A 24,643-nucleotide genomic window follows, 5' to 3' on the forward strand; every position below is an offset into this window, starting at 1 on the left:
AAGAGAAAGTTATTTGGTCACACAGCAATATTATCCAAGCTCTTCACAGAACTAACACTTCAGGAAAAAAAATAAACAAAAACCATGTCAAGTTTAATGAAGTTACAAGAATAACATAAGTGGTCAAAAAGTCAACAGTCAGCTGTACAAAAACTCCAAAGCACACCCACACACAGAAATCAGAAGCACCACTCTAGGTTCCTTCTCTCTTGATGCACCACTATTGGCAATAAGTCTTATATACACACCGAAAGAATACCTCTTTCCTGTTTTCAAGTTGCGGCCCCAACAGCACCTACCAGTCCCGGCAGTTTTGTTAGAACTTCCTCGGCCAAGAACCGAAGTTTGGTTTCTGCCTGAAGTCTGGAACTGTAAAGAGCCAGGGCGTTCCCTAAGCTTTCAACCTTAGCTCTACAATCACATTTTTGCCAAAGATGCAATACTCATGCATAATCCATCTAGTGACAACAGGGCGGTCATATTTCCTTTCTGTTAATTTCAGTTACAGCATTCTTCCTGTTTACCCAATGCTGTTAAATGTGGTTGAGAAGCAGAACAGCAAAATCAAAATCACCCAAGACAATCAAAATTGAACTTGCTCCAAAAATAATAATAATTCTTCCCTTCATTCCTCCATATCCAACACACGCACAACCTAAAACAATTCCTGAGAGAGATGTATTGCAGATAAAACCTCCAGAGGAGCTACAACTGCACAAATAACTGTTACTGAGTGACAACATACATATATTGAACAGCTGAGACAAAACCACGCTAGATCTAATATATTATTTATGTTACAATTACAGCACTGGAATTCACTCTGAAATAAAATCTCCATTCTTCTACTTTCTTAGAGTAGAAAGCTCCTCAAAGCCACCCAAAAAGGACCATCGTCTTCTTGAAGTTCTTTACAGTAGTGGTGAGAAGGGCAAGAAAGGAAATCGGATCTAAATTACTGCTTCTGTTGCTTTTCTGGGCTGGGCAATCTCTAGGCCATTGCTGCAGTAAAGAGATTCTGTTGCTTTTCACGCTGAAGACAAAGAATTCTGTATTCTGTTGTCCTCAAAACTGAGAAGTCCTTGTACCTTTCCCTTCTTGTGCCTTTAAGATGTCAGTCCAGTTCAACCTTTACCATAAAAAATAGGCTACAAATGAGGGTATGCTGAAGTAGACTAGCCTCTGTCCTTAAATTCAGTGAATTCTCTGTCTCTGCACATTTTGGTGCCCCCCTCCCCACTGTTTCCAGCTGCCATTAGAAATTCATTCTTGCATAGGCAAGCAGAACAAACTGACTTAATGTTAATCAAAAAGTCACATCTCCCCAGGACTTAATCCTCACCCCTTCAAACAATAGTTATAATGAAGGAAAAATATATACCACAAAAAGCCATGCATTCTTTAAAAGTTGCAGCAACTTTTATCAAATACAGTATCCTGTCATATAATTGATGATTTTCCAATCTTGTTCCTTACCTGATCTCACTTATTTCCACTTACTATATATGTTTCTATTATTTGCCAGCTTATGTTCTGTCATATATATATAATCTTTTTGTACTTGGAGTTCTCAGTGTGGACAAAGAACTAAATCCAGACAGGAAAAAAAAAAAGTGGAATTAATCAGCCATTGAGTGGAGACAGTCTAAATCACCAGAGTTATCTCCAACGTAAATAAATGTAATAGTCAAGCATTTATGAATGCTGTGGTGGAGACAAAGAATCTGCTGTGACCATCTGCATTCTGACAGATTTCTCTCACTTCATACGTCCAAAGTCACCTGTAAACTACAGTAACTTCACCGGATCATAACAAAGTTTAGTCTTAGTTATTGTCCTATTGATAGTGGAGCATAGGGATGCAAAGGTCTTAGCTCTTACGTCAATTAAGGCTAATTCCTTTTTATGCTTGATACAGGAATCCAACATCTTGCCAAAAGATTTTTTTAAATTAATTTTAATGAATCTTCTGAGAATTTCTATGAGTCTGAATTATTCTAGGAGTTTAAAGAAAACTTAAGGACATACATTAATTTAGCATTTACAAGTCTTCTTGTCCCAAGTTCTCATACTATGACTCTACCATCCATTTTCCTCAGAGTTAAAATTAAATCTTAACAAAATGGAATATAGCCTGAATGTGAAGTTTATTTAATATGCTCAACCTAGTACTGAGAATAATACAAATTACAAGCATGTTCTATTCAAAAAGTTGAATAACTTTCAAATGAGGTCACTGTGACAAAGCTGATTTCCAATTAAACCTCGTTCCCCCTTCCTTTACAATGGATATGTACACAACAATTCTGGAGATGATAATGATGTGGAAGAGAGAAGGCTATTTAAAACTAAGCTAGTTTGTCTATAGTTAGCGGAGAAACTGTCCTCTACAGCAGCCTACGCAGAGCAGGCGCTTAATGCAGGGAAGCCTTACCCCCTGCCCGTGGTGCAAGCGGCATTGCCTGGTGGGATCTGTGACCACATACAGCACCCAAATTGCTCAAAGTGTTCCAACACCACTAGTTTGTTTCTATTATTCTTGATTAAAGACTTGCCCTCTACGCTTGTGCAGATACACTATGGAAGAGACCCAGGGCCTGGTTTCCAAACATTACTCTAGAAAGTATGTTGGAGGGAGAGGGAGGGGGCAGCAGAAAGACCCCCCACCTCAGTCAAAGAGATTAGTTATATATCAACAGATTATAAAGTGCATTTTCTGCTACTACATGATGTGCTTGTGATACAAATTTAAGTCTGTCCTTGCTTGTTGACCATTTCACATCGCTCTGACATCAGCTTTACCTAAGTACAGAATTGAATATATGATACTTTATCTTCCAAAAAAATCAAGACGCCGCATAGTAGCAATTCACAACACCCCAAGGAATCTCCAATGAAAAGTTGCAATGAAACAGCATACACCCGTATCTTCCATAATTAAGAATAAACCTAAGCATGTTATAATACTAAAACAAATACATAAAGAACCTCCTACTAAAAAATGTTCTGTAGTAATATTAAAACAACAAAACCCTGAAAATTTAACATGTACTTAAAAGCCATGCTAGTTTAAAATCATCGTCAAAACAAAAACCAAACAAGCCAACCCCTCCCTCCTCCCAGACCATACATTCAAGCATGTTAATCAGATGCTTATTATAAGTCTTTGTCAAAAATGAATTGCTGTAAAGGAACTGTGATGAAGCTCTGTTAAAGGTGCTAAAATACATAGTTAGGCAGAGTAATAACATATTGGCAAACTAGAAGAGACTGCATAAAGTTATACATTTCATTACAAGTGATTAATTGTATTTCTTCAAGGTTTAAAAGAAAAAGAGAACAGTGGGAAAGAAAAACAATGTAAAGCCATAAATGTAACTGATGTGTGGCAACTAAATAAGCTGGGGGAGGGAGGGAGTCATTATACAGGGTAATTCAGTGCCTGATCACAGGAACAGGGGTCATATAAAAAGGAAACACGTCACAGTATTAAGCAATGAGCTGGTTGTTCGGAGTGTCCTGGTGTTTCCAACAGCCATATTTGTAGCAAAAATGACATCAGCCCTAACAGACTGTAGACACTAGTGACACAGCATCATGAGCTAGCTAAAACTTTTGGGCAGCTAGAGAGATTGGAGTCAAAAACAGTATGTGTTGAACCTTTTTAAAAAAACTTTATTATACAAATATGTATTTAAAGTTAACATTTTCCCATTAAATCTTGTCCAGTAAGTGAGCTGACAACTCTAGGCATGGCACATTCTGCAAGGATAAACTAACGAATTTACAGTCTGTTATCCGGGAACAAGAGTCTGTGGGGACCAGTGAGCCTAGGAGTAAACAGGAAACAAGACAGTGGCTTGTCAAGAGGATGCCTGTGCCTCTTTAGCAAGTAAGAGGTTAGTCAGCCCAAAATTCAGGAGCTAAGATGAACTGTCCTTTATGGTGACCATAATCTTCAGAACCTGCTATTCCTGCCATTCTGCTCACCAATACTCTTGCCCTGCCACGGTGCCCTGCTGAGAAAGTTTTCCCAGAGTGCCCTTGAGCATTCTTCATCTTTTAGAAAAGTCATAGTGTAACGTCGGAGAGGGATGGCATAGTCACAAAGAGCATAGCTGGGTTTCAGTTACGTTTCTACATTATTGGTGACTGTGGTTTAACATTCAGATTATGAAGATATCAGTTACAGATCTATAATTATGGCTGAGATCTGTTTTGCATTTAAAGCATAAGTTTCCTTTTATTATGCACTAAAAATATGATTTATCTTTCTTATTTTTAGGCTTACAGTACAGTTCCAGAAAACATACCGACAATCTGCATGTACACTGAAGGGCAGGGTTCCTCACCCTGTCCCTCTTTTTACGCAGCTTTGGTTTTATGAAAGACGGCCTTCCGAATCAAAAGTCACATGCAAGTAAGGACCAGATTCATGCACATGAGCATTTCCTCATCCAAGAGCTGTTATAAACCAAGAGTTTTTGGACTTGGTTCTACACCCCAGGCTTTCAAAAGGAGTTTTCTGATTTGAAGCCACAAACAATAGACAGTCTTAACGATAAATTCCATTGTTACTGCTTCTCATAAACTAAAGGATAGTTAAGGTCATTGAGAAGTCCAAACATGGTAGGATACAGAAATGCATCGCTTAAGGAATAAAACATCCCACTAATTATTCAAACCAAAAACATAATTTGAACTCCACTTGAAATTAATTTTGGATTGAGGGTATTCAACAACATTCCAAGGCTTTGTCTCTAAATTAAAGGCTGAGCTGCAAACTGAAGCACTGGAATATCACGTAGTGATACAGTTAAGGCCTCTCTTCAATGGTTGGGACTGCAACAGTAGTTTTCAGTGAGAATATATATTAGGGTTGTTTCTATTACATAATCATTCAAGGTCCTCCTTCAATGAAACTAGCATACTGTGTCCAGCACCCTATGATCAGATAGTTAAAGAGAGGCTATCTCATATTATTCCTAAAAACATAGGACAATGGTGGATTGGCTTGTTAATTGACCCTGAAGTACTCCTACCTTATTTAACTGCAGTTGCATTCAACAGTTTGCTGCGGAGTATGAAAGCATTCTGTAGTCCATAATATGTATAATCCTGGTGACATTAAACCTTGTGTGTCTCCCCGTACACAAAACCTTTAAACGGTAGGAATCTGAACTACCTTCTGTCTCCTAGGGACGGTGTCATCTCCCTCCCAAAGGAGGACGATATTTGGAGCCAGAACTGCTCTTACTCACACGATACCTGTCTTGTAACTAACGAAGGAGACTAGCTATTCAGAATCAAATTCAATTCAGGAAAAATGGCACAGTCAGGAATTTAAAATAAATCCCTTTTAAAAATATTTCTTGTTCTCATTAGAAAAATGCCAGTTCTTCTCAGTTTCACTGACAGCTGAGTGATACTTTCTTATTACTTCATCTGTTTTATGTACAGTATTATATGTTGAACAGCCCAAACATTTTAAGTCAGTTCAACTGAAAAATTTGCTAGCTGTTCTATAAGGGAAATACCTACATAATTAGCTAGAACAACAGATAGTTTAGTTCAAATACCTGCTGAAGCCATGGTATCTGTACTTTTACTTCATCTTAGTAAAGAACACACAACATATACAAATAAAAACATATTGTCTCTCTGCAGACCATAGTTATTTAATTTAACAAACCACTATACAAACCTACTGGTGAGTGCAGCAAAATCACCATGATAAAGTCTCATTACAATAAACTGCTACAGTATCAGCCTGCCCAAGATTCAGGCATCGGCCACTTACAGAAAACAGTAACTTAAACTACTGCTTGAGTACAAGGTCTATTTTCATGTATACCTGTCAACATTACTCTATTAATATGCATCCCAGAGCTGCACACTACAAAAAAAAATTGTCTTTTTTATTTTTTTTCTTCAAAGATATGCCACTTTCCCAAGAGTGGCAAGCAGCGTGCTGTAGACAGCTAGTTAGTTACTGCACGCTGTCACTACTGACCTCTAGAAACCCTCCTCTGTAATAGAATACTGATACACCACCCACTGCTTCGCGAGGAAACTCAGCCAAGTTGTTTTTGTGTTTCTATATCGTTTCCATAGCAAAGGTCAGTGCATGCGTAAGTTAAAGTAAAGCTGGAAGGCTAAAGACTGAAGGTCACTACAGGATAAGTTAGAAGAGCTTCACTCCAAAGCAGTGCCAGCATTATTACTACACTGCACAGTAAACTCATGAACTCATGCATGTCATTACTTAGTTTACAGTTTTTACCGAGTAACTACAAAGACAGTAAGTTCGTATGAGAGACTGTTGTATCAGCGAGAAGGTAATTTATATTACAGAAACTACATTCCTAATGAACATATGGAAAAATCCTTAAAAAAAAAAGTTTAACACTAGAGACTGCATAAATTAATTCGACTACCGAAGAGAGCAGCATTTAAACTTGGAAGTTGGTGGTAGCAGTGAGAAAGTTTTCCTTTCTGAGGAAAGGAAGTAGGTCACATTAAATAAGAGACATTAACCTGGAAAAAAAAAGTTACTGTTTTTCCACAGATTGCATGCAGATTTTATTGGGGCCATACCTTGCTCACATGTCATCATTTCCACACTCTGATCTCTGATAAAGAAAGGCTTGCAACACTCAACAAGCCCGTCAGAAGACTTTTTTTAGTCACTCATATTTAGAAGTTTTACTTCCTATTTCTTTTTTCTTTTTTTAAACTGAGAAGGTTTGTCTATGTTCCTGTATGTCAAATATTACCAATTTCTTTTCAAATTCAGATGTGATTTTGTAAGAGCTATGACTTCGGAAAAAAGAAAAAAAAGAAAAAAAAGGAAAAACGGAAGGAAAAACGGAAGGAAAAACGGAAGGAAAAACGGAAGGAAAAACGGAAGGAAAAACGAAAAAATGGAAGGAAAAAAGAAAAACGGAAGGAAAAAAGAAAAACAAAGAAAAAAGAAAAAGAAAAAAGAAAAACAGAAAAAAGAAAGAAAAAACGAAAAAAGAAGAAGAAAAAGAAAAAAGAAAAAAGAAGAAAAAAAGAAAAAGAAAAAAGAAAGAAAAAAGAAGAAAGAAAGAAAAAAAGAAGAAAAAAGAAAGAAAGAAAAAAGAAAAGAGAAGAAAGAAACAGTATACTTTGAAGTAGCCTATTTTTCTGAAAATACAAACAAAACTCCTTTGTTTATTTACCATAAACCAATCCCTAATAGTATCATTAAATCCAGAAGTGATGTCAGGCTTTAACATGCCTATTCTAGCAAATTAAACATTTAACCCCCCCCAAAATGGAGACAAAACATTAAATTCGAGGTACTTCTGAACTAAAGCTCTTCAAAAAAAAAAATCAGTTACAAAAATCATTCTTTAATTACATGTTACACTTAGGAATCAAGCAATACTAGATACCAATGACAATTCAGACAGTGCCAAAAAAACATTTGACTGTATTTGAAAAGCAAGTTTCCTGAAAGCTCTCCAGCAATCATTAAGAAAGTGCCATTTTTTAAACCAAACTTTCACTTGTTTTAACATTTGTGTTTTACCTTTCATACACATTTCCTTTGCTGCTAATTGAAGACAAAGACTCTATTGACACTTAAGTGCTCCTTCTCCTTTTCCCCAATTAATTCACTGCTTACAGCATTACTGGAGTTGTAAATTGGGCTGATTAGAAAGCAAGCTTTTTACATACAAATAGACTCTCTAAAAAGTAGAAGAAGAAGAAAGAAGAAGAAAGAAGAAGAAAGAAGAAGAAAGAAGAAGAAAGAAGAAGAAAGAAGAAGAAAGAAGAAGAAAGAAGAAGAAAGAAGAAGAAAGAAGAAGAAAGAAGAAGAAAGAAGAAGAAAAAAAAGAAGAAAAAAAAGAAAAAGAAAAAAAAGAAGAAAAAAAGAAAAAAGAAAAAAGAAAAAAGAAAAAAGAAGAAAAAAGAAAAAAGAAAAAAGAAAAAAAAGAAAAAAGAAAAAAGAAAAAAGAAAAAAGAAAAAAGAAAAAAGAAAAAAGAAAAAAGAAAGAAGAAAAAAGAAAGAAGAAAAAAGAAAGAAGAAAAAAGAAAGAAGAAAAAAGAAAGAAGAAAAAAGAAAGAAGAAAAAAGAAAGAAGAAAAAAGAAAGAAGAAAAAAGAAGAAAAAAGAAAAAAAGGGCTCTGCGTTGAAATAAAAGACATGTCAGGGGAAAATTTGTGATAACTTAAATGAACAAAAGACTAAATTAAAAACTTGTAGATTCACCAAATGCATCAGTATCCCTGGGGGCGGGGGGGGAGAAAATCTCAGTTCAGGCATAGAAAGGGAGGAAAGAAATACACAACTATGTAGAAAAGCGTAAGCACTTAGCACTTCAAATGGAGTTTTCCTAGGTTTTTCAACACCTTGATTGGAAAAGCATGTTGTAACCAATTCTCTCCATGATGGTCTCATGGCAGCTGGATGCAGCTAAGTGGCTTCTCTATTCCTTAGAGCACCCCCAACGTTACACAGTAAGGAGGGCAAAAGGGGAGAATGAAGGCCCAGTTATATGAAGATGAAAAGATAGATAAAGCTGTTCTTTTGAATTAGAAATTTTTACTTTGGAAGATTATGAGTAAAGATATGGTATAATTCACCAAAAAATCTAAACTTTCCTACGGGAAAAGAATTTTCACTGCTTAGTTTTTAAGTCCACTTTTAAACAGGCCTTTACCAAACCAAATCTGTTAGACCTCACTAAAGTAATGTGATAAAGGAAAAAATAAAAAAAGAAAGAAAAACCCCTTTGAGATGTTTTGCCCACTGAGACAACGCGGATGTGGCCCACAAACTTGGAATCTTTTGGCCAACACCACGCAAGAGGAACCTGTGCATGGTTTTGACTAACCAAAATTCTTTCTTCCGACATTTCTCCAGAAGTACTTCATTTCTGAGGGGTTTGCAGCTACTTTCCTAACACGCTGCAAGGAATGTTATTTAAAAAACTGAAGGATTACTCTGCCGAACTGAACAGCATACCTAGTGACAATGCCCTGGGAATAAAAGCAAGTGATGAGCAAGATGTAAAGGTCTGAAGATGAACATAAGCTGAAACAAGGAAAGAGACACAAGATGACTAATGCTAGTGGTGCAATTTACTGTAAATTTATCAGCAATGGCAGTTTGGAAAGTCAAGCTTGAACTAAACCAAGAAATCAGAATTCAGGGAAGTTATAGAAAGGCAGATTAACCACAGTCATCCCTTGTGGCTTTACAGAAGTGCAACAAGTGCTGGCCTATGATCCCCTATGAATTGTTCCAAAAGGTACCAGAGAAATTAATGGAAGAAAATGCCATTCAGGCCTACTGGGCAATCCCCCCCCACACACACCTCAGAAAGTCTTAACAGTGCATGGGATTTTATTTTATTCTGATTCCACAAAGGTTTTAACATTACAAAAAGTTTTGAAAGTCTAATTTTAAAATGAAGATTTTAAAACAAATGAAAAAAACCCATCTATTTCCCCATCCTGAAGTGTGGTCATGTTTTCAGTCTCTCTTGATTATCTGATGTAGCTTATCATCTTGAATTGAGAAGAAAAAGCATCTACATTAAAAAAGTATCCTTCCTCTTTTGCTATTAAGCTTATTGAGTAAATTATCTTGAAGACCATAAAATAATACAGACCTTTGTAAATCTGAAATAGAAATAAGAAAAGTGAAACACAAAAGGAACAAATGTTAATGAACTATTAGACACCGTGGCAAAAGTCCAATTTTGAAATCCTTTTAAAGGTCATCATGAAGACAAACAGACCCTGAAAAGGACCAAAGCAAACAAAAAACTGTTCATACCAGTGCATCACTGGTCACAATTCTATATGATTATGCAACTTACTGAACATCATTCAAGGTTTAAAAACCTAGATTTCTATTTCAGAAATCACTCACACACACCCTTATTGCAGACAAGGTTGAAAGTTAATGCTAATTTCAGGCATATTTTGAAGAGTGCTTTAGCTTAGAGTCCCATCTCATTCTACCCTCCCCCAAAAGATCAACACATACCTAAAGTAGTGTTATACTAGTATTGTAACTTCACACTAGTGCAGGATTGCCGGTTGTATGTAACTAACCATCGACATATAGTATCCATTGGCAGTTTGAACCACCCTATCCAAAAAAAGTGTTACTCCTGAAATCCCAACTCCTGATGCCAAATTATGCTGTGGACAATTTTCAGATGATTACTTCCAAGATAACCAGTATAAACTACAGAAAATCCATAAACTAATTTTACTTTGGAAGAAAATCCTACTTTTCTCCAATCTGGTAACCACGTGATGATACAAAAAGCAAACCACTGTGTCACTACAGATCCAATGTGCCATTTTTCATTTTTTCGCATTAGTTACTGCATTTTTTAAGATTCTGTATTTTAAATGATTACATTTAATATGAGTTTTGCCATCCATTTTTGGCATTCTAGAGCAGATGTCCATATAATCAATTTGTTTTTAAAAAGATGTATTTTTAGAATCTGATTCAAAAGTCAACATTTTATCCCTTACAGCCTGCCACTGGCTCAAACAGGCCAAGACTTACTTTCTGCCTTCTACATTTATTTGTGAATTGCTATCACCAAACAACAGTAGACAACCAGAGCTGACACCGCCTGCTTTCTGGTGATATGTGAGAAGATGGACAAATTCAATTAAAAAAACAAAACAAAACAAAAAAATGAAAAGTAGAAGGCAGAAAGAGGAAGAACAGAAAGAGTCATGAAACACAGAACAGACATGCTCGTCATTGGATTTAGAGAACAGGGAGAACCCAGATGTTTTATACCTGCTAAGTAGTTACATGAATTGGTCACATAGATTACTCGGAAAAAGGTGACAGCCACAGTATTACAGGCCAGGAAACAGACACACATTTAAATAAACTTTCATTAATTTATTTTTCTTGGACCATCCCTGACATTGCTCAGTTAGATCCTCTCTTGTAGGTTATAGCTTCCTGTGCCAGAACTCAAGCAGAGTTTGTCAGGTTGTTTGAAGACAGGTTCCCTTTTCAGAATTTGCTAAGTAGCTCAAAATTAGTTTACTTAAAGCTCAAAATTAGTTTTCTTTTTATCAACTGCCATCATCTTCAGTCATGACTTCAAGCTCCACGACAAATTTAAACAGAGGTGCCATTCAATCCCCCTTTCACGGGCCTCCAAAAAAACCTTCCCATGCAGGTTCCTGCTTGCTTGTTAGTGACTAGAAGTGCACAAGCTCTCTAAGAAAATAGCTTTTCTTTATTTTTTAGCTGTACACCTTTCCTCGTGTAGTGCTTACAAGTTGTCCATATTGATTCCATGATGCTTCCTCTTCTCCGTTACTCCAAAATCAACTACTGTAATAATTTTGCATATGGCAAAGGAACTGATGAATGATTCTATCCCTAAACCCTTCATAGTGCGACAAAAAGACACTTAGGGTACAGGCGAATTCTTAATACCCACCACTGTCCAAAATATGTCTTACATGCATGGGACATGTCTTTCACAAGTGGAATCTATACAGTGTCTGTTGTAGACACACCACCAATATTAAAATAAATTACCTTTATTGCTGTTCATATCTCAAACTGATTCCCATTGTGGTAGATGGCCACAGAACAGATGCTCCTTTGCACATATGAGAAGAACATACATACAGAATAGTACTAACAAGTAGCTGCTAGTTTAACAATCCCTCAGTGCATCTAACAGTCCCTCAGTGCATCTAACAGCAAGGTTATCAAGAATATTAGTATATAGATCAACTTCCTCACAACAGTAAGAGAGCAAGACATAAAAAGGAAATATGTGTTCTGCACAACACAATTAGCTTGTAGAATTAACTACCGAAAGATATCATTAAATTTAGAATATTTAAGAAAATTCAGAAAATTGATAAGGTCTACATGAACAGCAGGAACATCACAGTACACAAAACAATGTTTTTTAAGGAAAAGTCCACCTTCCTACATCATAAAGCTAAAATATGAGAGTAAAAAAAACTTCCTGAGAGATCCTTACAGTGTGCTATGCCTGACTACTTTAAAATGCTTATGTTTTTGGTCATAAATATTATCCAATGAAAGTCTCACAAAAAAACCTTAACCACTTTAGATAACAGTAAAATCTCATTCTAACAAATTATAAATGTAAATATTACTGTACTTATGATGTATGATTTTACCTGAGGGGAGGAAATTCAAGTAATTATGATCACTCATTTAGAGTCAGATGCAATGTTGCAGCCATTTGTTAAGAAGGTTTCTCAGATGGATAAAATTAATACTCTAACCTACTGAAATAGAAAGGTAACGGTAGACAAATCTCAGAGGCTTTCTATGTCTCCTTACTACTAAATACAAAATATCCATAGGGATTGGATGATAAAAATTCAAAATGCTACCTCCCCCCATGCCAACCATGCTGTCAAGTTATTTATTCCTTCCTCTTGAAAGCTATCAGTGTTATCTTGTAGATTTTCTACCACAGTAAAATAAATCATTTTAGATGATGCAGATTAGCTGGAACATATCCCAAAGCCAGCAGAGATTAAAAAGGCCGATATCTGCTGTTTAAATCATTTTGCCGTTAAAAAGGCTGAAAACAAGATAATTTCATTAAAGAATTTGCTTCCTTATAGTCTGTGGATTTATAAAACAAAGCACGATGATCAACTCATTTCATTTCCTCACATTTGGAAATAAGCTGATTAAACATACTCACAACAGATCATGCCAAATTTGTCAGAAGCTTAGTTTCCTAGCAACAGGTACAGTACAGTATTAGTAATAGATTAATGGTTTACACTAATAGATTAATGGCTTGAAGCTATATACTATCTTACAATCTTTAAAGACCACATCAACTGCATATTGAAACTACAGAGGTTTCATAGTTCAGAAATGTAGTATAAATATTCTAACTTTCGGTAAAATACTGCTCAAGAACAACACACATAATTTACATTTAGTATTTATTTTTCACCAAATTTGACCTATAGCATACTATTTCCCCTTGCAGCAAGTAAAAAGTTAATACAAATCAATGTTTTGTTTCATAACAACTTCCTCTCTCCCATCAAGCACAACAATTAAATTCTAATCCAGCTGGGAGAGACCAAATTGCAAAATAGAATATTGATTTGCACTTCTATTCATTTTAATTTAGTGAGGCAGAATACAATCCGTGAGTTTAAACATGAGACTGGGAAACACACACATAAATTCTATCGCCCATTTTACAAAAAGAGCTGTTTTTGTCATAGCAAGATATTTCATAATTCTCACGTAAATACATAGCTCTTAAAATCGTCAGTATAATTCAGAGAGATTAGAGACCTGTTGTTTCTAATCTGCAGCTAGTACTACACTTTAGAAGCATCTCGTTCTTTAAGTAAAAGAAACTCTAAATGTATTTGCCAATTCTTACAAACATCAGCAAAACAAGCTCCCTTAATGCAAGTATTAGTGCAACACACAAGGGCCCAGGGCAAAAAAACCCCATCAACAAATGCAGTTAACAAACGTTCAGCAGAGACTTATTTTTGCCAACTAAAATCTCCCAATATTCTACCTCATTAACGATGTGCTGAATTCCAGTGCCAGCACGTAGGCACATGCAAGTTGCATCTATTTGTTTTCCACCTGGCTAAAGCAACACAATATTCCACATGAAGAAATCTGCTCCACTGACTACTTTCAGATTCCAGCCTAGCTCGGGCATCCTCACTTTTCTCTAGTTTGCAGCACTGACCTCCCTGACAAGCATTTAAGCCTTGTCCCTGTTATGCTAAGAAATCAGTAGATCTGATAGTAGGAGAAAGCTGGAGCTGGTCAGGCCATGGAACTGAGGAACTCTGTAAAGAAAACGAAGGCTGGATAAAGAGCTCAGGTTAAGAACAGAAATGGAAAAAGTGGGAAAGACATTCAAGGAAGAGAAGATGTGATGCAGAAAACCAGCACTTCTTTGGAGGGAGAGAAAAGAAAGAAACAGATAAAGAGTCATAAAAGGAAAAGAGAAGGAACGGTTTGATAAATAGCCCAAAGACTGTGACTGGGAGTCAGTAGGCTGTGAGAAGAAATGGCTCAGATGAACAGCTTGGAGGGAGGAGACTGCTTAGGCAAGGAAAAAGGAACAGATAGGCCAAGCCATTTTATTCTGCTGGTGCATCTTTATTTGTGTTTGTAGTCCAAAGATGACATTTGCATATCTTGGTAACTGGAACAGCCATTATATTTGTTAAGAAAATGGACTGGGCTGTCTCCTGGATATGGAAGGAGTATAATAATTTTTTAGGGGTTAAGATTCTGTATCTGAACCCCTAGAAAGTTCTGCAGGGGAAAGTAGCTGTAAGAGCCACCACTTCACCAAAAGGCTGGTCCTTGAACTCTGACAGTCACAGGGGAGCACATCACAGCTCCTGTACATGAAATTTTACCCACAATAGCTACTCACCAAACCTAAGCTTCTTTTCCTTCAAAAAGAATCTCATGACAAAGCTTTCAAATGAAAGCCAAGCCTAATTTACTAGGACATTACACCTAATTCTGAGTGCCAGAACAATTGGATAGCGTTTGCATATTTAAGTAATACACTTTAGAGGTATTTGCCTTAATAAAAGAACCCAGCAAGAGCAGGTGTTAATGGCAGTTACCAGGAATCAAAACAGGTAGTACTACCACCCGCTGCTAGTCAGAGGAGATGCGCTGTTGCATTTTCTTCAGTCCTGAAACTGATCTAAATGTTCTGAGAGACAAAATAAAGCTTGACTGATTTTTAATGCAACCGAAATGATGACAAAAAAAGAGAGCAAGGAATGAGTCTTACTTTCCCTTACAGATTACCAGCCCACAACTAAAGAAATCAGGCAATGCTTTACTTTTTAAAGAGACAGCTACAAATAAATTATCAGTAATGACCTTTGGTTCTTGCTGAAGAAAGAAAAGTCAAGTTTAATTTACTCCAAATATTTTAGTGAAGTTTAACAGAGTCTATGGAGAGCATTTTGCAGAAATAACCAAATAAAAAAAATGAACAAAAGCTAACAAACTTTCAACTGAGGCCTCTGTAGTGTTCAGCAGCTTACTCTTAATAACAAAAGAAAGATGATTCTTGATTCAAATGAAGCTATAGCATATTCAAGTATACGTACAAGTAATCTGTTATCGTGAATTTCCCCTCCACTCCTTCCTGTCTAAAATTTGAATACATAACTAATATATTATTGAACAGTGAATCCCTTAGCAAGCATAAAATAAATTGTTACATGTTCTGTAATTGTAGCAAATGGTAAATTCTTAAACATACAAAACTAAACAGCTGTACTGAACAAGATATATTTAAGAGAGAAATCTTACAGATGGAGAAATGCAAGCTACACAGAATGTAACAATTTACAGCACTGTAAATACCAGTGAGCATAGTTAATGGTAAAAAAAAATCTTCTATTCAAGAAAACCAGACTTCCTACCTTCACTACAGGGTGTCCTCCAGTAGATGCTTTTACTGCTCCTCTGCTTCCTTCTGTTTCATAGTGAGCTCTATGATGAGTTTTAGGCTGGACTTCAATTTTCAGTTCACACTGCCCGTAATGACTTGGTAAAGGCCAGTCAAGAGGTGGCAATGAAGATGTGCTGCAATCAGGATATGCACACTATGGTTAAATGAACTATGCCATTCAGCCAGAGTACAATGAAAATAACGTCACTATAAAATACACACAAATTATATTGCTTGCCTAACAAATGATTATCAAATAACATTTCTTTTGGAGCTGTTAGTGCTATATTTCTTCCTTCCATTACCTGATTAAAAGAAAGGCATGACTACATGCCCTACATTACCAGTGCTACTCCGTAACTGCTTTTACATTAATTTTTTATCCTCAAGTAGACTAGCAAGCAAGTTTAAATTGGTTAAACGGAACAGTCTAACTTCAGTATGACACTAAAGCAAGCTTGACTGGTCTATAAGTCATTAAGTTTTAACAGTCTGCATTACTATCTTAAAGTTTTGTTTTGTTTTGTTTTTAAGCTTGGTAAGCACTACACTTCGCTAAGTATCATTAAATTAAACACTATACAATGATCCAAGTTTTTAAAAGACTAGTAGCCCAATCTAAGCATGAAGACTTCGTGCAACAGACAACAAGCAAAGACAAAGACATCTGAAGTACATGCTTAGCTTACCCATAGATTATACCCTGACACACAGCTGTAAAGCCTCTCCATGGAAGGAAGAAAAAAAAATGCAACAATAATAGTAATATGGAAGCACCTCAGAGGGAAATGACCCACATTACCACCCGTTTTTTATACCTACCCTTTTACCTGCATAGATTCACAGACTTACGATTCTAATAAGATGAACAGTCAGATTCAAGTCAGTAATTACCTGGTAGAGCAAATTAATGCAACTTAAAAATGAAGCATTTATCCTGAATGTTTATAGCACTGTGTACAGCACAAGAACATCTGCATTAAAAATAAACTTCTGGTAAAATAGCTTTATAACACCATACTCTGACCAATTGGGAAAACAAGTCAGGCTTTAAAGAGACAGACAAATAATGGTTTGTATCATTTTCTGCAAATGCTCAATTCCATTTCTTTCCTCTTTACAGGAAGTGGGGAAAAAAAAACACCGCCTATCCAAAACCATGCAAATTTCCATAACCATTAACAGCTATAGACCCATGAAAGATAAATTATACCTGTGGAGAATTCAACCAAGACCTGTAAAACAGATGCACCATTGGGAAAGACTATTTGGACTGAACAAAAAAGAAAAGAAAATTCTGTCTTTAGTAAGTATCTGGATGGACTTGGGCTCAGCCTGCAGCACCATGCACCTGCCTTTTACCACAAACATCACTGTCACTAAGCATGGAAAAGAAAGAGAAGAAAAGGCACCACTCGCTGGCCTTCTCCTACAGGCACACAACCTACAAACCTGCTGACCTACTGCTTCAGGGAGTACCTCCACTGTGCGCTGCTTCAGGAGAGGTAAACAGTGTGAGATAAACCTTTATCTCCTGAAGCCCCTTTCTGGGGGTGAAGAGGAACAAGAGTGCTTCCCTTTCTTCTTACCGAAAGGGAGAAATGTGAGCAATAAATCACCTTTACAAGCGTTCAACATAGCAAAGACCCTTCTTCCCCCATAAGGAGGTCTGATGACTGGTCCTTCTTCCACAACAACAGAATTTACTGAGTAGGAGAGGACTGGATGTCAGCAATCAAAGAGCAAACTCGTAGGAATGCAGTATAAGCCCAGTCCTTCCAGATACTTACCACAGGCCAAGATGTACTGCCTAAATGCTACTTTTGGCTATCAACTAGACTTTGCCATTCACTTTTATAGCTATTGAAGGAGAAGAGGACTCAAGTCTTCAGTCTGAAAAAGGAAAGAAAATGTCAGGATTAGAAGATACTAAAAAGAGTTTAAAAAGAAACGTGGCACACAAGAAATGTGTCTTTACTATGTCTGAAAACTTTTGTTTTCATTTTGCCAAATACGTCAAAATAGTTTGTGTGCACAGTGAACAGATACAGTCCCTAAGAGGACTTGGTATAACATGTGGACCACAGACTATGTATCAGGTACTAAGAGGTATTACTGAATATTATACATTAAAATCATTCAAGAAAAAAATACATGTTGATTATGATCACTCTCCATCCAACCTCACAGAGAGGTTTACTCCTTCTGCAATCAACCATTAAAAACATGGCATAAGCTGTATCAGACAGCTCTATCAATTCCCATTATCTCCTAAAATAATATTTGCAATACTAGAACAAACATGGAGACAGGAAAGAAAACAAGTCTGAAGATTTTGTTATTCTTTGAAAACAAATAGAAAATATCAGCATGAGAGCAAGCACACACGCATGTGCAGATGCCTAAAATATCAAAAATTTGGAAAGATTTCAAAATGCAGTTTTCCAAACAAATTCTGTAGTATTAAGATTTTTCAGTCTGTGCTGCATTAAATTGTTATTTTCTAGATGCAGCAGGCTAGAGATTTGCAGCTGCTTCCATTTAGGGAACAAAAAATTGCTGTTGGATACCCAAGCTGTAATTGTTTCTCTTTTAATGTTTCTCCTGCTGTCTCTATCACCCTCAACTTTTCTTTTGGGCAGCAGTGCAATCTTAAAACATTTTAAGGTACAGTTCCATGTACCTTCTTGTTCTACGGGGATATCAATTTAGTGTATTTAATGTATCAGTTTAATATAAAGTATTCAGAAAAAATATAATACACGATGCTTCCACATCACCCTTTCACTTGTTTTGTGCCAAATGTTTTGGGGCTACGTGTTAAACTGAATCAGTGATCTGTGTGGTTTCATTTGATTTTGAAAGGTAAATTTTTGACTCTGATTAATTTACCAGAGCCCCAATTGTCTATACAGCTTCTTCAAACAGAACTAAGGAGGTTGGCTATGGAGTGGCAACTTCCTAAACCAGCACTGTCGCGTTCCAAAAGTCACATGGAACCCACACCCCAGGCACTAAATAAACAAATAAATAACAGGTTAAAATAAAGTCTACAAACTCTTCTATTTTTCTACTCCAAGCCAACATCAAAAACAGAAGAATCATGTCAGTTTTTTGGGGGCAAGAGGGAACAAGTTTGCACACATTTTGAGCACTTCTCAATGTGAAGCCACACGATACCTGACATTGCAACGGGAAAATAAACCTTAAGCCTATATAGCCTTAGTGCATTTATGTATAAGCTTTGTTCTGACTGCACTATTAGGTGAGTATCAGCATTAAATTCAAGTCTTTCACCTAGACTTTTGACTCATCACAGGTTTATCAGTTGTAAAATGTGTATTAAACTAAGGTAAGTTTCAGATTACACAGACATCATTAGAGTTCAAATTTTAGTGCTGCATTGCTCTTAGAATACCTAGAACATGTTTAAGATTAGGAAAATCAGCTGCTTCAGAAACGTGCCGGCGTTGTAGAAAGATTTCAGCCCCTTCCACTTTACACAGCAAGATGACACTTGCGTTATATATATAAAGCCATTTTACTTTCCATTCAGAACACAGAATCTAGATCAACTGCTGGCTGTAGGTTCTTTCAAGTCATTTCAGATGAAAATATTAAAAGAAATAAGAACTTAGGTTGTTAAAAATCACTCACTGCTGGACTTTGATGGGAGGAGGAACACATTTGTTGCCACTTCCACGTTTCATTAGGAAAAGTCTACCTAGTTCATTACCAAATGACAGTTACAATAGCTTGTGGCTTACCCTTCTACAGAACTTTCTCCAAGTTTTGGTTCTCTTTAAATTAAAAAAAGCCTTATTAACAGTACAGTAGCCTACTAGCAAAGCCTCAAATGCTACAGCAGGAAACAGAAACAGTGAGTGACAGTCATCCTACAAGATTCATTAAATCAAATTTTAGCATGTTGGTGAGATAGCACCAATCTATAAACCTACAAATGTTCTTCCAGTAATGCCAAGAGAGTTTTATAATCCGATTAATGCAAGCTTCCAAAAGCTCCTATTACGTCAAAATTAAAGGCTTTCAAGAACAGCTGCCATTAAAGGAAACTCAGAAGGAAGGAAGCCCTCAGTAGCACCCTCAACAGAAGACACCATATTTAAAATTACCACTTTAGTGTTCACAAAATTCATTTAACCCATACCATCTTCACCTGCAACCATCATCTCTAAACCAGAACTGATTCAGGTTGCACAAAACTGATGAGGAGACACCTGACATTCAACATAAGGGCAGTCAAATGAGTCCATACGGATTTCATTTTTCATTTTCATTTGTGGACACTGGGGTGACTCTGCCCCTCTTGCACAGGAAGAAACAAACTCTAGAAACAAGATTGCTTTGGAACATCCTACAGGTCAGCATCGGATACTAGATTGCAGCTGTGGTTCTGCATTGGACTTAGGCTCTACTCTTTCTTCTGCCTCACACGCACTGTTGTGGGGCCAATGACAGCCACTAAAAATAATCAGTTAAAACCCTAAAATGGTTATTTTCCACTTGGAGCACTCTTGCTGTGTAGTTCATTGGACAAACAGCTGTGGCATAGCAGAGGGGCTTTGTGCGGGCAGAAAATGCTTATGCTGGTACCTTGACTGAAGTGCTTGTGTGATTAGCTCAGTTTTAGTCCAGGCTCCAGTTAATCCAGGCTCTCCTGGATTCCTTGCTTAGAAGGTTTTTGAATGCAAGTGAAACTGATACAAGCACTCTTTTTAGCCACTCTGCATGAACATGCTTCTACCTCCTTGTAGTCAGTAGTTCTAGTAATGATCTTTTGAAGATATGCGCTAGGATTTCAAAATCCTAGTGAAAGTTATTCTCCATTTCCTTTGCCAGTTAAGATTCGCAGGTCTTCTAGAACGACCTGTTGATCATTTCTCAGTGGCAGCAGAAACACTTTCAACCGAAACCTCTCCCAACACATCAAAATCTGTGACTTGGCCAGAAAAGGCCTTGTTGACCATACAATGGACATTTCACATCTTCTCGCCCCGAGTTTTAGCAGGAAATAACCAACAGCCACAGTTATCCTGTGACAAGTGAATGTTATGACGCAGCAAACCCTTGAGAGTCTCACGTCATAACTATGTGCCAATACTATGGTCCTTTTCAGGAATGCTTGTAGAGCCAAAATACTGCTGTGATCTTCACTACACAGAGTAAGATTTTCTCGGGTGGAGTAATTTTGGAGTTAATAATTTTGGGGACAGTCCAGCTGCCACAGTGCCTTATCAATAGATTTTTTTAATACTATTTATATCCAAAATATCACTGTTCTACTAGCAAACCCACAGTTAAATATGCTTTCAGAGTACTGATATACTGCCAAGTAAAATTTGTATTCTATCATGTCAGAACAAAGCAGAGAGCCTAATCGTACCTATAGCACAGAGGTCCTGTATTAAAACACTCTGAATTTCTTTAGATTCATTAACAGTGCGTAAACATTACAGCAATAGCCTAGCTTATTAAAAACCTAAGAGGTTCAAAGTTCTCTCGCTTGTCTCACTTAAGTGGGTACTTATCTTCAAAGTCAGCGATTTGCAAATATTTTCACTTTAAAGTTTTGCTAACACAGCATAACTGCTGTTATTTCTATTTAACAGAAAACAGATGGATAACTACTTAGCAGAATAAACTTGTCTATACTCCACTCACATTCAATGGTTTGCTCCTCTTAAAATTAAGACTGAAATTCCAACAGTTATGTTAAAAACAGAACATAATTCTGTTCTCCTCTCTTCTCCCCGAACTTCCAAAATAACGATTCAGACAAGAAGCAGAACTATTCCGAGTATTTGCCTATCTAACACTATTTTATCCTGAAGAGTTAAGCAACATTGTCAGGAATCCTAGTTTTCAGGAGCAACTGCCAGACAACTGCAAGGAAGATACTCTCAGATTGCCATTAATCATCCATCATTAAAGAGATTCCTGAACTGTAAATACAACAACCAAAATCCGTTCTTCATCACCATGGCACAAAGAAACTCCTTGATATCCTATCACTTCTCAGTGTTTTAGAATTAAATTTGCAACACAGCACTCTGAAGACAAACATCAGTTTATACAGTAGTTTTAATAGTAACTCTTTCCAACATTGACATTACTGTTATGTAAAGTCGACTTAAAACTAAGAATTCCACGAAAGAAGCAGCAGTAAAAGAAACCAATTTTTACTTCAAGATTTTTGCCCATTAATGAATACTGTCACAGTTATCTAGTGGACACAAAAGCACAATCTGCTGCTGTCAAAGACTTGCTCCAAGGGTTAAAGAAACAAAACACACCAAACCCCTGAATCACTCATTAAGTATATTAACCTACAAAATGCCTATTTGACATGTAGATTAGACTCTCAAGGTCTAATATGCAAAACTTAAAGCCTACTGTCCCACTAACCATTCATATTATAAGCCATAAATTAAAAATAAAACCAACAAAACCCCAGAACACCAATAACAGAACCCCCACCATTTTCAGTTTCACCATCACCGTCCCCCCACCGAATACAGCTGCACAGCATCGCCTCTCTCAGCACTGTCCATATGTCTGTGATAGCTGTTCACTCTTCCACAAATGGCGCTGATCTCTTATGAATTTTACTTCTGGTGATATGTCTCCACCACAAGCATTATTATGTTTTTTCCTCAGCAGAGATTTCAGGGTCATCCCCATACTTTCTCCCCCCCCCCCCCCCCCCCACCCCCCCCCACTGAAGCTTAAAAAAAAGTATTGTAAAACAGACTTTTCTTTGGACTTCCTGGAAATTTTGCAACTGTGAACCTGTATCAGGGAGGCAGATCAGACAGAAGAGAGCCATAAGCACTGTAACTAAGAACATCAGTTTCTGTAAAACAAGTATATACATATATCACTTCAAAATAACATTTGCTACTCATCTTTCTAATACAGCAGCTTTGTACTCATGGAGGCTGACTGGAGCCTAAGCAAGGAAATTATAATAAAAGGGATCATCAGTCTTGATTCTTAGTAGTACATGGTTTCATAAGTATTTACTGCATGGACATTCCCATAATAACGGGTATGGCCACTAAACTCCACAAAGTTTCAAAGACAGGGGAGAGAATTCACATGAGCACACTGACCTCTTTTAGATGGCGCCTCAACATGAGCAGGAGGATCAAATTTAGCTGTTTGAATATGAATAGCCTCTAGGAAGAAATACTTTTCTCTGGTATTCTTCTAGACTATTTATAGCCTACACTGATACACACTATCTAAATAAGAAAGTGAACTTGAATCATCTATGTTTCTTTTCAAATAGATTATACAAAATTTGGGAAAGGAATGAAAGAAAAAAGAATCCAATTAATGAAAGAGTCTGAGATCACTTTATGCAAAAGCCTAGAAACATGGCTTTTAAAGAGACTAAGTGAAAAAAAATTGAGTTTTTTCAAGTGGGGGTAAAATTCAAGCTCTGATACTAGATGCTTAATAAACAGTCCTAAAATCAGCATCCTTCATGAAACAATGGGATAATGAGCAAATGGGGAAGTCGGATATACTACCACTGCTTTAGGAGGGAACCATGAGACATGAATAAACCCAATTCTTATCCCTCACCTTGAAGGGGGGGGGGGAGAGAAGTATCTTAAACAAGAGCAACAAGATTAAAAATGTAATAAATAAAATGATCAGATAACTTCATTGCTGAGTATTCTGCGCAAAATGACCAAGTCAATCCGCGATCAAAAGAATGCCCATCTGCAAATAATTTGGTTAATGACAGCACTGGCAGATACTCTGTGGCTAATATGCTACTCAGACCTTCACTATTCCTAGATGTAGAAGGAACTGTCTAGTTCCTCAACGCCTATTTTACAGGAATTGTTGCATTGGTTCTGTCCCTCACTACTCATCTACACTTATCTTTGACTAGGAAGCAGGAATGTGACTCAGAGCAGATAATACGCATATATTTTTCATATACTACAGACTGGCAAATTATGCATTTCTGTGTTAGATGACAACTTGTTATTTGTTCAAAATTATTTGCAAGGACTCAAATACGACTAAAAATGCATAAAAGCATGTTATACCTTATTATATTTAGTTAAATAAAAGCATCCTACACTTACTGAATATAGAAGAAAGGAAAAAGTGTGGTCAGAACTTCATAGATAAACTAGAGTATTGATTCCAAGTGAATGAAACTACTCTGACCCATGTGCACACTTAGCCACAGTAAACTGCCCCTCGGTATAAATGGGAGTACTTTACCTTACATCTGATGTGGTATGAAGTGTGCAGATAGCACCTTCTTCTCTGATGACTGTTTCATGTTCTGTAAATCTGTAATCTGGTTTACTTCGTGCACTAAATTGTACTTGATAACACAATCAAGACATTTAAAAAGATGAGTAATTGTACTTATATAAGTATATATACACACACACACACACGAGAGAAGAGAAAAGAAATATTTTAAACATCAAGAGTTCCCATCTTTTATGCTTATTAAATCTAATCTTAAAACATAACTGCAGTGCTTTCTTTTGGTCACTGTCACAAACTGTTCAAGAAACAGGGGATCTTCTTGCAATTCATTATTAAAGCATAAGAGTGAGCTTAGCTTCTCTGCTTCATAAACATTAAAATCAGAATATTAGATGACAGATTGAAATGGCTGAACATACTGAAGCAGCACACTCTTGCTGCATCTGTGGAGCAGGCTACAAGTGCTGAGTAGGTCGATGTTACACTAAGAATATAGTTGCTAATGCAGCCATTTCTGCTAACTCAGTAGTCAGACTTTTCGTCAGCAAATGTATATTCCTTAACAATTTAGTTTACTTGTAAACAGGTATAGTCTTTATTGTCTTCCGCTTTCTTCTCACTTTTACAATTAGAGAAACACATCTACTAACTATAATCGGTACCTTTCTGAGGAGAAATTAAAATCTGTGATTTTACAATTATGCAAAACTGACAAAATGATTGAAGGAGTGCTATTTAAATATATTTAGAGACAAATAACCTAATCTTTTAAAGAACAACTTTTAAAGAATTTCTAAACAACTTAGTTTTAAAATTAACAGAGCAGATTTGCTATTAATTAAAAAAAAAAGAGCCTTCTGTGCAACACTGATCTAA

The 24,643-nt window shown here is 36.6% G+C and overlaps 1 protein-coding gene across 3 annotated transcripts in view; it reads right to left on the bottom strand.

Moving 5' to 3' along the window:
- Nucleotides 1-24,643, bottom strand: part of NFATC3 (nuclear factor of activated T cells 3) — a 79,078-nt gene that overhangs the window by 33,801 nt on the left and 20,634 nt on the right. For all 3 annotated transcript variants that reach the window (XM_064519496.1, XM_064519494.1, XM_064519495.1), the window contains exon 3: nucleotides 15,474-15,636. In XM_064519496.1, the coding sequence (XP_064375566.1) occupies nucleotides 15,474-15,636 (163 nt within the window). The remainder of the gene's footprint in view (nucleotides 1-15,473; nucleotides 15,637-24,643) is intronic.

The sequence above is a fragment of the Dromaius novaehollandiae genome, chromosome 13 (genome assembly GCF_036370855.1).
Source record: "Dromaius novaehollandiae isolate bDroNov1 chromosome 13, bDroNov1.hap1, whole genome shotgun sequence".
Taxonomy (NCBI): Eukaryota; Metazoa; Chordata; class Aves; order Casuariiformes; family Dromaiidae; genus Dromaius; species Dromaius novaehollandiae.